The sequence below is a fragment of the Uloborus diversus genome, chromosome 9, assembly GCF_026930045.1.
Source record: "Uloborus diversus isolate 005 chromosome 9, Udiv.v.3.1, whole genome shotgun sequence".
Taxonomy (NCBI): domain Eukaryota; kingdom Metazoa; phylum Arthropoda; class Arachnida; order Araneae; family Uloboridae; genus Uloborus; species Uloborus diversus.
Window position 1 is genome coordinate 73507765 of NC_072739.1, and position 13551 is coordinate 73521315.

The 13551-nt window shown below is 34.1% G+C and overlaps 1 protein-coding gene across 1 annotated transcript in view; it reads left to right on the forward strand.

Annotated features, from left to right (window-relative positions):
- Positions 1-13551, forward strand: part of LOC129230317 (uncharacterized) — a 71632-nt gene that overhangs the window by 20831 nt on the left and 37250 nt on the right. Inside the window, exons 7-12 of the mRNA XM_054864716.1 lie at positions 3024-3090; positions 3702-3779; positions 3881-4012; positions 7540-7616; positions 7883-8679; positions 8830-11391. Coding sequence (XP_054720691.1) covers positions 3024-3090; positions 3702-3779; positions 3881-4012; positions 7540-7616; positions 7883-8679; positions 8830-11391 — 3713 coding nt within the window. The remainder of the gene's footprint in view (positions 1-3023; positions 3091-3701; positions 3780-3880; positions 4013-7539; positions 7617-7882; positions 8680-8829; positions 11392-13551) is intronic.

Sequence of the window (13551 nt, forward strand, 5' to 3'; positions counted from 1 at the left end):
ATTAAGTTCCTTTAATAAATGCATCATTTGCAAGAGGAGACTTGCAACGTTCTTTTAAGCAAGCTTGCATTTAGTCAATGATAAGCATGATTCTAAATTTTTTATTTCAAATGAAAAATAAGAAAAAAATATCAACTCCTGTGTATTTATTTCTTTAAAGATCTCATAGCTGAGTTGTGAGTTTAGTTTTCACTGCAGATGAAACACAATGAGGAATTTAAAGAGGTATAGATTCATTAACCTTCAACATTTTAGCATACTATTTAAACATTTTTTCAGTTTTAGCTTTTTTGCTAAGGAACTTTTGAATTCAGCTTACATCCTAGTTCAAAATGATTATTTGTATGTTCGAAATGTTGATTGAAGATTTGAGATTTGATGAAAAGATAACGTAGAAGCAAAATCTTATATATTATCGGGATTGTTTCAAAATTAATCTTGTCTGTATTGAATACAACCAATTCATTGATGTTAAAAATATTCGGTTTCAAAAATAAGCTTTGTATAATCTGTGAAAAATGGTTTTCTCCAACCAAACTCAATAAATAAGTACAAGTAACCACTTAATGGCCTATGACCAAGACGACTACATACTCAGGATATCAAAAGTTTTTGACAGTTAAATAAAATGAGCGAAAAAAAAGACACTTGCGTTAGAGGATTTTGAGCAAAATTTTCCCCTCTTAAACAGGTTTAGTTGGTTTAAATCAGCTTGATTAAAATTACAATGCAAACCAAGTTGTTTAAAAATGAAGAAATGATTAAAATCATTTGAATTTCTTTTCTTTGTAGTTTCAGAATGTGTTGCTATAATCATAAAATATGTTGTATTTACAACTTCAGCTTGAATCGGCTAAGCTATAGGTCTCTGCCCATCTGTTTGTATGTATGATTTTGACTTTAGAACTAATTAGTTTCCTAGAATCCAGCTGTATTACCGTTATTCTTCAGAAATGAAATACAGAACAGAATTACATTTCTTTATTCATTAATATGGCTGTGGGAAAATAAGACTCTTTTGTTAAAAACTTATTTGATTACGAAAAAACTAATCTTTTAGTTTTAAATTAGAATATTTAAAACTAAACCACTTCTTATAACACACCACAAATCATTTCTTTGCTGATTCTTAATATTATTGAAAAAATGACCTAATTTTAATAGTTAGCTGCATAAAATCTATTAATTCAGATTGCTTTCCAGTAGTGGGAGGGAGGTGTGCCCTTCTTTCCAAGAATCAGGACCCCCCCCCTCCCCCCCCCCCCCCCAGAAAAGGCAGATTTCTGCAGTTGGAGTGTGTTATTATTCTTCATTTCTCAAACATTAAATGTGATTTCAATAATGCCTTGTACATTCAAATGTTTTTATCGTTCTGAACCTGTTAAAAAATTCGACTCCCATGAAAGTAACTTAAAACATAATGCTTTTTATACAGTTAAAAATATCATGTATTTTTACAAATGTAATTTAATAATAACTTGAAAAAATCACTAGCCCTGCTTTCACATAATTTAATCTCAAGGTAATCATATTTTCTTTCAACCCAAAATGGAATACACTAATTATGTTGCATGAATGAATTCATGCAACATGCTTTGTCATTGTGATTTTATTAAAAATTACCAGCTAGATTTTAAAAGTATTTTTAGCTTCAATCAGGCAATTTATTAAAAGAATACTTTGTTGTGCACTATAAGTTATAGAGAACAATCTGTTGGATGTATTTCTCTTTAAATGTTTCAATTAAAGAAAAAAATATTAATACATTAAAAGTAACCAATGGTGATTTTTCTTTTCTTCCTATTTTTCATAGTTCATAGATTTTCTATGCAGTATTCTTCGCCAGAAGCTGCTCTTTCATTTTGTTCCCACTGCATATTGTCAAAAACACTCATGATCCCTTTGAAAACAAAGATAAATTAATTTTTTCTGTGATTATTTATAGAGACGTACCGAGTACTCGGTAACTACTCGGTACTCGGCCTACTCGGCCAATTTGCCGAGTACTCGGTACTCGGCCAAATTTTGATCCGATACTCGGCCAATACCGAGTAGTTGCAAAAAATTGAATATTGTCCAAGACAGATATTAAAATTTATAAAAAAGTGCAAGCATATATAATATTCTGCAATCATTTATAGAAGTCAAATTTAAATTTTGAGAATAATGAAGTTTGTAATGCTTCAATGGAATAAATCTCTATTTTAATGTCCCCAAAGTAAATAAAACTTATTTCTTAAAAATTGGGCAAAAAAAGTAAGTATAGAAAATATGAAATTTTTATATTAAAAATGGATTTTTGCTACAAACAAAAATTAGTTATAAGAATTATAAAAATACCTTTGCTTAAAAAATAAAAGGAAATAAAACAACGTTAAAAGCACATTACAGACATGTATTATAGCATTACAAGGAATTCCTTTTTCAATGCACAAAGTGTGAGCTCGTGGCTTTAAAGGCATCCGACAAAAGTCGGATTCTTTTGTCAAATGTCTTTACATTCTTTAGCTCACATTTTATGCACTGAAAAAGACGTTCCTTATATCGCAGAAACACGTGTCTGCAGTGTTCCAACACATTTGTTTTATTTGCTTTTAAAAATTATTTATTTTTGGCAGACTATAACTATAATTGGTATAATTTGTTTTAATTCCAACTTGATTCATACCTTTTATTTATGTATTTTTAATTTTAAATATAACTTTTTTGTAAAATTTTTGACATAAACAAATTTTTTTAAATAATGCGTAGTTAAATTTCAGCAGGAATTTAGTTTTAAAAACTATTATATATACAAGGAGGTCTATACAACTATTCCAATAAGTTCAAAATTCATCACGTGTGTCGGTGGTCCTTCTTAAAACGTGATTAGTACTTGGTAACTCAGCCGAGTAGTGAAAGGCCGAGTACTCGGTAACTCGGTACTCGGCCGAGTAATGAAAGGCCGAGTACTCGGTACTCGGCTACTCGGCCAAAGTGCTACTCGGTACGTCTCTAATTATTTAAAATCTTTCTTCTTTTAGTGCTGGTTGTGGTCGCACCGGAACCATCTGTGCCATTGATTTTGTTTGGGGTCTCATGAGGATGGGGGTAAGTACCTACCCTTTATCAGTCAAAAGACTTTTTACTTTTATTTTTGTCAAGAGACTCAAATCTGCTGAACCATCTTTTCAGATATATTATGTTACAAAATTGCTATTGCTAAAACAGTCTAAAACAATAGCAAAATAAAATTGCTGTTTTGATGCAGAAGCTCCACAGCATAGGTGGATCATTCCATGTCAAGTGACCTAGTGTTTTCCTCCCGACCATTTCTGATTTTAATGAAATTTTGCATATATATCTATGCTTTTGAAACTAACCTACACTTGTGCAAATTTTGAATTTCCTATCCTGAGGATCTAGGATCCCTCGACTAAAGGAGTCCAGGGCAGTTTTTTGAAACAAATTACCCTGTTTAGGCTAAGCTTGCTGAAAATTTCATTACTTTAGAGGCCTGAAATTTTTGGAGCTTAGAGTATTTTTATTGCTAATACATTTTACAACTTTTGTGGATTTGAGCTCATTAGTTTTTGTGTAGCATGCATGACAAAACTCTTTTGTAAAAAATGTTTCTGGATTATATTTTATCATGAAATGTTTATCATGGCAAAATGTTTCTAAAGTGAATATAAAATAAGATACCTTTTTTTCTTTGGCAGAAATTGACCAAGCATTTCAACTTGTTTAATGTGATTGCAGACATGCGAAGACAGAGGATTGCAATGGTCCAGACAAAGGTGGGCCTTTTCCTTTATCTCTCTCTTGAATCTTTCTCTCTCTCTATCCCTCTCCACAATGAGAAAGGTGAGGCTTCATATCATCTTCTATCCATTTTCAGGAACAATATGTCCTGGTGCACAAAGCTGTGTCATCCCTATTCGAACAGCAGCTGAGGGTCATTGACAGTCATACATATGAGAACTTGGATGAAGATGGAGAGCCACTTATCCTCCGAGAGCTAAATCACAAGGTAATGCTGCCTGTATACTGCCAGTTTTTATGTTTATTCATTGTTTGCTCTGAAGCTTCTTGGATTGGACAAACAAAATGAGATTGAATTCCTTTTTCTCTAAAGATTTTGCTCAAACCATCAATGGCCAAGAAAAGTTCAAGTAAAGGAAATTATCAAAAGCAAATTAGAAAGTTAATTTAAATGCATATATAATATCAAGCAAAATTATTTATTGAAGCATAAAGTCACAGTGTACCTTAAAATTAATTTAATAACTACAGTATAACTTCGGTTTAACTGTACCTGATTTAACAGTTTCTTCACTTTAATGATATATTTCACTGGTACACATTTGACCTCATGAATGTCTATGCTACTTGATTTAAAGAAAACTTTTTCCATTCCCTCGCCCATCATTAAAGTGGGGTTATACTGTTTAAGGCTACAGTTGGCAGCAGCAGAAGTTACAGTGGTGTCTCATGTTATTAGACCCATTCGAATAATTGTGTTAATAATTGCTGATAAAGCATGAACTAGTTCTACTTCTTAAATTCCAGTGTAGTATTGAAGTGATTTTGCTGATAATATTGGTCAGTCGAACTCATTAACTCTTTATAACTGACTGCTCATAAAAATGGGAGAAGGGAGGTGATCATAAAAATTCATACATATTTGCTTTGCTTGTTTTTTTATTTCCCCACAGCTCCAACGAAGTTGGTTGATTGCTTTGAATTGTTTTATTCTTCCTTTCTCTTGTTCTTTCTTTACGAGTATTATTCAAGGTCAAGGATTGTCATTTTGCACCTCAGCTTTATAAAATGTTAGACGTTTTTCTGCACATCAGAAATCGTTGATTGCAATGAAGGTGGTTCAGCTTTAAATTCTTGACATTTGTTGTTATTGTTGTCACATTCATTGTTTTTTTTTTAATTTGCATTAGCTTAAATTTGAGCTACAATATCAATATCCTCGTAAGTACGTACACCCCTCGTTACATTGCGTTTGTCGAAGGATAAAGAAAAAGCGAGATATAACCAAGGTCATTAAAAATATTTATCCATCCAACATACAAGCAAATTAGCATTGGCTCTTTTTGGCATGATTTTCAAATTGTTTTAATGTAGTTCGCAAATGTTCTATCACACATATTAAAATTTAAACAAGAATAAAATTTATGAAAATTTTAGCCTCAGAAAGGTACAAACATCAAATGATGTGTGATGATCTTTCGTAACTACCGCAAGATAAGAGTGAACATTCCATTACCCTCTTTTTCCCAATAGACTTTCTAATCTCTTTGATTTGCTGTAGAAAGGATGTAAAAAGTAAAAGTAACCAGATTGTTTCCAGAAAACACTTTCGCCCGTCCAGATCATTCTTCTTTTCTTTTATACAAGTCCCGATTTGTAAATCCAAGCACAAATCTTTTCTGTACTAAACGCTTTTTGTACTTGAACTAGTATGACACCAGCCTGCTGTCTCTCACTCATTGTAAAAAACTTAGCATCAATGTAAAATAAGGTATCAAGTAGTTTACAAACCATCTTAAACGGAAATATTCTGTACGTATGCAGGACCCGGAATTGCTGCTGCTTTTCCTGCTAATTCAGAAGAATAGGAGCACGTTTGTTTTGTTTATTGACCAAATAAAGAAGAAAGAGACCTTTTCTCTGAGTGTAATATCTTTTTTTATTAAGCAATCAGGATTGCTTATTGTTCTCACTTGACTGTTTTTGATGTTACTCTGATTTTATTTTTCCACCAGCACCCTCTGCCAGCACCACCGTCGCTTCAACCGGCCTCACGATGCTGTTCCTCTTGCGAAAACCGTCTCCAGGTTGCGTCCATATCCTACACACACGCGCCTACACACACTCATGCCTGCGCACAGGCACAAACACACACTCCTACACACACACGCACAAACACATATGCCTACATACACACACACACGAACGCCTACACACACAGCACTGCATACACAACACGCACACACATGCATACATACACACACACATGCGCCTACACAAACACACACACGCATTCATACACACACACGCTCGTGATTGCGAAAAACATAATTTGAATTCAAGACGCCAAAAATTCAAATTAATATAATTTTTTTTTTTTTCACAAATGAAACTAAATGCAAGTTTTTTTTTTTTTTTTTTGGCTTTAATATTTCGGGAGACAGTAAAAAAAGAGCGATATATCCGAAGGAGCGGTATAACGAGCGGCTATTGTATCTAGTAAGTGATAACATTGACGTCAGCAAATATGAAATTTTTAAATGCCTTGCTACTCCACAAATTAAAAGAAAAACTGCCATTGTTACATGTGCTAAGAGTTTATGCCACATCACTATGCTAGAAGTCAATGAAAATTTTATCAATCACTCAAATATTGCTCTCTTTAAAGGGGGTTTGCTCGTTGAAACCAGTTATGCGTACAAAGACTAAACACTGTATCACCAAATCTTTCTGATTTCCGAGATAACCGGTTTCTTGTTTTATCAGGGCTTATTATTAGCAAGTTTAGCTGTAATTTAGTTTTAAGAACTATTTAAATTTACATGGAAAAATTAAAGTTGACAAAATGTTGATATGGTTATATAAATAATAAAGTATTATTATGGAATCATGAAGTACAAAATTAACACATTAAATCGATTTCAGGCATATTATTGTGTTGTCAAAACAATTTAAAAAAAAAAAAATGTTTACAAAAATGTTAATTTGTTGTGCTTTTTTTTTTTTGAAAAGCAGGCTGTTATTCTATGTGACATGCATCAGCTATTTTTAATTAATTCCCAGAGTAAAAAAAATCATTTGTGAGCCATTTTCTAAGTTGCTGTCTACATCACAATTCAATGTAGTTGTTCTTAAGTCTTAATCACAATGTCAGCACAATCTTAATCATAATGTCTTACCACACTTGAATTTAATAAGAATATATAGTTAATAATATTTTATAAGTAATTTCGATAATGCAATTATTGGTATAGGTCCAGTAATATAGCAGTCTTAAGATAATGCTTTAAATTTTTTGTTTGTGAAATTCAAACACTATATTATTGCACCTAAATTTCACCTTTTTTTTTCCCCCTTTTTGCTGTCAAACTTTTTCTTTCCTGTAACGTTTTGAGCTGCTTGCTCTAAATCTGAGTTGAAAAATTTTATTTCACTTGATTTTCTTGCAACTCTTGGGTGAATTATTTTAAATTTTATTTATCCGCATAACACACAGCATAATCTTATTTGTCGGAACCATATTGCTTGAGCTCTGGAAATTCTTGAAAATTTCAGTAGTTTCTCTCAAAGAAAGCTGGTCTAGTGGTACTTGACACTCAAAGCTATGCATCCAAAAATGCTTCTTATTTAACCAGTTGAAGTAATGTGTGTATGTAATATTTGCCATGTATTCACCATTAATTAGGTATATCCATTTATTTTGCTCATTGCCCCCCCCCCTCCCGATTCCTTCCTTCAAAATCCATATGTTTTGTTTTTTTGCTTCTGAAGCTCACATTTTTTATTTTCTAACAGGAAGAAGATATTTATGAAGACATATTAGAACCAATTGAGATTGAAGAAACGTTTATCTCTGAAGATAAAGTTGGTAAGTGTTTTCTATAGAATTATTTAAGGCTTGTTTCTGGTTTCTCTAACTTCACTTAAGTATATACATCAAAATTACATTTTGAGATTTTAGCCAGTAGCATGTGTCTAAAATATTGACATGCTCTGGCATTGAAAGAAATAAATACTTCTCTCAATGATTTCTCCTACAAGCCAGAAACTATCCTTAGATGTCTTCTTTGCTATTTTTCAAAATAATACTTTTCCTTTGATGTTACTAACATTAGAAAAAATACTCTGCAGCTAAAAGAAAACTGCATTCTCTGAAAGCCTTCAATGAATTTCCATCGGGGAATAGAGAAACACCTCAAGTCAATTTACTTCAAGACTTCCATCCAGAAACTTCCTCCTTTCACACTGAGAAGCCTGCTCTCCTGCGGGATTGCGATAGATCTGTCACTGCCATTGAACCAACAACCCGACATGATGAAGGAAATTTGGCAAATGAACAAGATTTGGAAAATAATATAAAAGATGACAATGACCCTCCTTATTCCAGAAATTCCAAAATCCTCTTGAAACTGTGCCGAGAAGAGAGCGTCAAGAGACTTATATCTGGCTGGAACAAAGCAGCAGAGAAGGTAGAAGACATAAAATCAAAGGAATCTTACAGTGAGGGGGAAGCTTTCTCAAAACCTGCTGATAAAAAACATTCCGATTCCCTAAGGCCTGATGGAGAGAGTAACAACTTTGTTGGAACTCTTGGATCTGGTGAGCATTCCACTACAGTATATCAGCAAACTCAATTCATTTCTGAAATGCCCTCAAAAAACAGCTCTCCTGATGACCTACACGGAGGAAAGCTGGTAGGAAAGGCAACTGTTATTAGGCGACCCAGCATCGCAAAACTCAAAGCCCTTTTCGAAAAAAACCCTCAGAGCAGCACAGACACTCCAGACTCCGGAAAACAACGACGACCGCTCTTTCGCAGTCACAGTCATTATATTGGCCATTCCGGGCGCACGTTCACCATCTCCGACGACACTGAGCAAGGCACTGATATGAGCCACGAGAGTAGATCTGGGTCACAGAGCAAAGAAGGAAATTGTGTGCTTAGTGACCAGTCAGAAAACTCCACCTATTCTCCTGCAGTAAAACAACATTTTCAAGAAAATAGCCATTTTGATTTTTCCCAATTATTTAATGATACAAAAAAACCTCATATTCATAAAGAAAATAGTAATAATTCTTCTACAGATGCCAATTTGAGTTCATCTAAGCCTGTTAAAAATATGGAGTCAAACTACACGTCTATGAAATTAAAGCTTAAGCAAAGTAATTCTGCAGATACCAAAAGAGAAAAACCACCAGAACTGCCAGTGAAGAAAAAACCAGCCCCCACAGTCCCTACAACAGTCTCAAATGTTTCAGATAAAGTATCTCCTGAAACAGTTGTGCCAAGATTTCATGTAAATATTTCAAAAGAAAATCAATCTGTGTTGCATTCTACAAACAAAGACTTTGTACAGCATGAGATTTCTTCTGGTAAAAGTGGTAATGATGCTGAAAAGTCAAAAATAGTTAGAAATTCCATAAATATAGTATCTAGTCAAGAAAGAAAATCTTCAGATCTTTTCAAAGAGAGTAGAAGACATTCTCAAGATGTGGAAAAACTCACTCTACATAAAATGCAGTCTTTTTCAGATCCAGAACAAAGTACTGGAAGATGTGGGGATGTCACTAAACAACTTATCAAGCCAAAATTGAGCTTGACTGATCAAACTCACCCCAAACTACCTTTTGCACAGACTGAGAAAGCAAATAGTGAAGACAAGTTATCTTATCTACATGAAACAACATACATGAATATCAATTCTCTGGCACAAAAAAATATTCGACAGATTGAGGACAAATTGAAATGTCATCCTCGTGGTGCCATCATAGATCTCACCTCCAGGAAATCCTATATCGATGAGACAGTCTCCAATCCTGATAAGCAACATGTCTTCAGAAATACAGTGGAACCAGTTAAATTTGTGCAAAGGCTAGAATCTCGTGATTTAACTTCCATGAAAAAGGAACAGGCCGAATCCACATCGAAAGAGTTGATTAAGAGCCCGAAGGATAAACAAGCTACCAGCAAGAGCGAAAGTAGTAAACACGAATCTGATGATCTGGATGCTAAAAATTTGCTTCTACATAGTCCACCTCCCAAATCTAAACGAGGACATGTGGCAAAGCCTCATCCAAAGCTATCCTCCACTCCAACTGCTGATGTATCTTCTAGTGATGTAGTATCCACCAGTTCCAAACAGACTTCTGGAGAATCTGATCAAAACAAACATACAATGCCTAAATCACCTCTAAACCTGGTGAATAGTAACTTGAATCAGGGATTTGGGAATTCTGCCATCAAGAGTCCTGCTGCAGACCGATCAGACCCAAGGTATTTTCCTGTTAATCGTCAAACTGCTGTCGATGCTAAATATGAATCAGAAAAACACAAAGCCATAAATCGAAATCCACCCACCGTAAATGTGGCAAATATTTATGAATCTCATTTTTTCCCCAAATCACAAGGATCCATTTATCATAAGTTGCCTGTTGCCTATGACAAATACACCGAAAATTTCGACAAAGCCACTTCTCAGGCTGCTGCAAAGGACAAGAAGTACTTTGTTCAAAATGAGCCACTGTATGGCTTGCAGAGGTCTACCTCTGGTCCCCAAATCATTCCCTCGTCATCAGATATCCCAAAAGCTGGATCAGAGCTAAATAGAACATTTCCTGCGTATGGTCAAGTTGGCAAGGATACCAGAAAAAATGAGCCCTCTTCCCTTCTTGAATCACGCCTTGTTCCTCAGAATTCCTCTCCCGGTCTGTATGGTGTGGTCGGTCACCAGAATGCATTTCCCCCCGGACCTCCCAAGCCTCCAAGGACATACCATTACGATATTAAAAACAACAATCAAGACCATAGCATTCCTAGCGAACAATACAAGAATGACCAGATTGCCAATCGAGATGGTGGTAGATATATTGTATCAATTGCTTCTCCAAAGCACTCTGTACCTCATCCTGGTAATTCTGGTGAACTATCGGACTCTAGACACACTGATCGTTCTGAACACCATGCCGTTGTCCGGGAAAACCGCCATGTTGAATCCCGCGTCCAGGAGCAGAATCCCTCCACAGTTCATCATCAAAGTGCTTACACTTCACCTCTTCCTAATGAAGTCCATATGTCCAGGTCGTATCCATTCACCAATTACGACCGTCTTTATTCTCACCCGAGACCCTATGGAAAGCAGTTCTATCCAGAAGCTATAGGTTTCAGGAATGTCCAACCCGTTCAAAACGGAATCTATGGGACTGTGAAGGAAAAGCCTCGGTATGGCCCATATACTGGACAGCGGACCACGTATGCAGATTATGAAAATATATATGATGCTCAAAGAGATTATATGCATGCTATGAACAAAGAACACCAGAATATGTATCAAAGTATTTATTCAAATCCGGCAGCTATACACAAATATTCTAAATCTGATGGTGGGACTTATGGCACCACGAGAGCTGTTAGCGGTCCGTTTGCTAGGGATTCAGAATACCGAAGTGCTGACGATGGTGTTCCAAAGCGTGTATACTTTGACACCCTCCAACGGAGACACAAGCAGCATGTATCTTGGGAACAGAGGCGATCTCATGATGATATGGACATTCGACCTGCTCCCTCAGCACGGCTCAAGGAACAGATACATGCTCGCAGAAGCATGGTTGAACTTGATAATCTGGAAATCAGTGTGGCTTCTAAAGATGGTAAGACTCCTCTGCTATATTGTAGTATCACTTTTTTTTCTTTTTTTTTTTTTACAGTTATCCATTTTTTATTTTTTAAACAAACTTTTTTCATGCAAAGTGTCATTCATTTCTTTTTGATGATAAAACGTATTATTGATTTTTCTATAAAGCACCACTAGTTTTTAGTTTCAGAAGTGGTCTGAATGAAATTTACCATCTTAAATAAATTGAACCAGAATGCTTTTTTTCTTCATGTAAATTTTCGGTAAATGAATCAGCACTAACTAAAAGTTTTAACTAGTGTTTGCAACATAGTAATTAACATTATTTGTTTACGCATTGCACTGAAATTCTGCTGTTAATTTGTATTTTTCAAAAATTCATTCATTTTTGCTTCTTTTTACAAAAAAGGAAGTACTGTATTCGTTAAAAAAATTTCACTCAAAAATCGGCCTTAATTTCCATTAATTCTCACCCCTGAATGAATGTTGAGTATTTTTTTTCAACCCAACCACATGTGGATAAGTGCCTAAGAAAGTATAGACTCCCGAAATATCCATTTTGACAATCCCTGAGTTATTACAACGAGTTTTCTCATGACGTCCGAATGTGCGTATGTATGTTGCTTAACTCAAGAACAGCATGTCCTAGAAATTTAGAATTTGGTATGCCAGGGGTCTGTCCAGGATTTTTCACAGGGTCCGTTTTTTGTGAAAAATCAAATAATTTTGTGAAAAATGGATTAATTTTGTGAAAAATCAAATAATTTTGCAGAAAAAAAATTTTTTTTTGTTAAAACGAAATTTTAGAATGTAGAGATGGCACAAACTGCATCAATTAAACTTAAAGTTGAGTGTTTTCCTCTTCTATGTCGAGAAAATCATTCTGGAGTGGTCTGATATTTGGCGAGGGGGGGGGGGGACATCGCTCTCTGAAGTATCAATATTTATCTACCATTCTACATTATGTTAAATTATACTAGAAATATTTCGGTACAGTATTTAAAATAATTGTAACAAAAAAATAAATTAATAAAATAAAATTCAGAATAGTGTTCAGCATTTAACTTTTTGACCCAAGACACTCTTAAAAAGCACAGAATTTCGTTTAAAACTTATAAATTCCGTGATTTTAACAAAAATAAAAAGATATTTTAATTGTTTACCTCTTAACAAAGCGTAACAATCATCAAAAATTCTAAAAATCGGATTCCCGTAGCGGATGCAAAGAGATCGCAATACTCAAAGTAAAGGCATCAAAAGTATAAAAACAGCTTGTGAAAGAAATATTTTTGATAAAATTATTTTAAAATTGCATTTTAGAGTCCTATGATAAACATTTCATTAATATCTGTGGACACAGTTGAAGCAAAAAAATAAATTAATTAATTAATAAATAAAATAAAATAAACCATCTATTCAGCATTTTAATTTTTGACTTAATAACAGAAAATGGAATTTTGCTTTAAAAACTTGAAATGAGAGTTCTAACAGAAATAAAAAGGCTTTTCATTTTTTTGCATCCTAATAAAGCGATGTTAGCTTGAAAAAAGAACAAAATACGATTCTCATATCGGATATTAAAAGATTGCATATTTCAAAATGTAGACATCTAAAGAAAAAAGAAACGGTAATTAAAAGAATTTATTTAAAGTTAATCGTCCTTGTTAGCATCGAAAAATCAAAACCCATATTATTTTCTCCCAAAATAACAATTAAACATCGCACCACACCCACCGTAAAAACGCAAATATTGACAAGCTGGTAAAATGATGGGAATATTTTCTAATCAAGTCATTATAAAGGTTCAACGCCAGACGCTAAGTGGTGATAATTTTGAAGTTGGTAACCCTATCTGAAGCGATCATATTTTTTCCCCCACCCTTACTATCCCTTTGCAGTTCTAAGTTGATTTCGCAGATATATATTATTATTGTTTATTAAATCATGAGAGGGGAGAAAAGTGCTTACCAATGCCTTTTCAGAAAAGCTTACAACAGGACCACTGCTAATTAGCTGTGATAAAACAAAGAACCATTATATTTATTTGGCAGTTAGAATTATTTATCGCTTGAAGGAGCATCGGAGCATCGCAAGAGTGCCGATTTTTTTTTTTTTTTTTTTCAAAATTAGCTGATTTTGAAAAAAAAAAATCAATACATATTATATTAAATATATT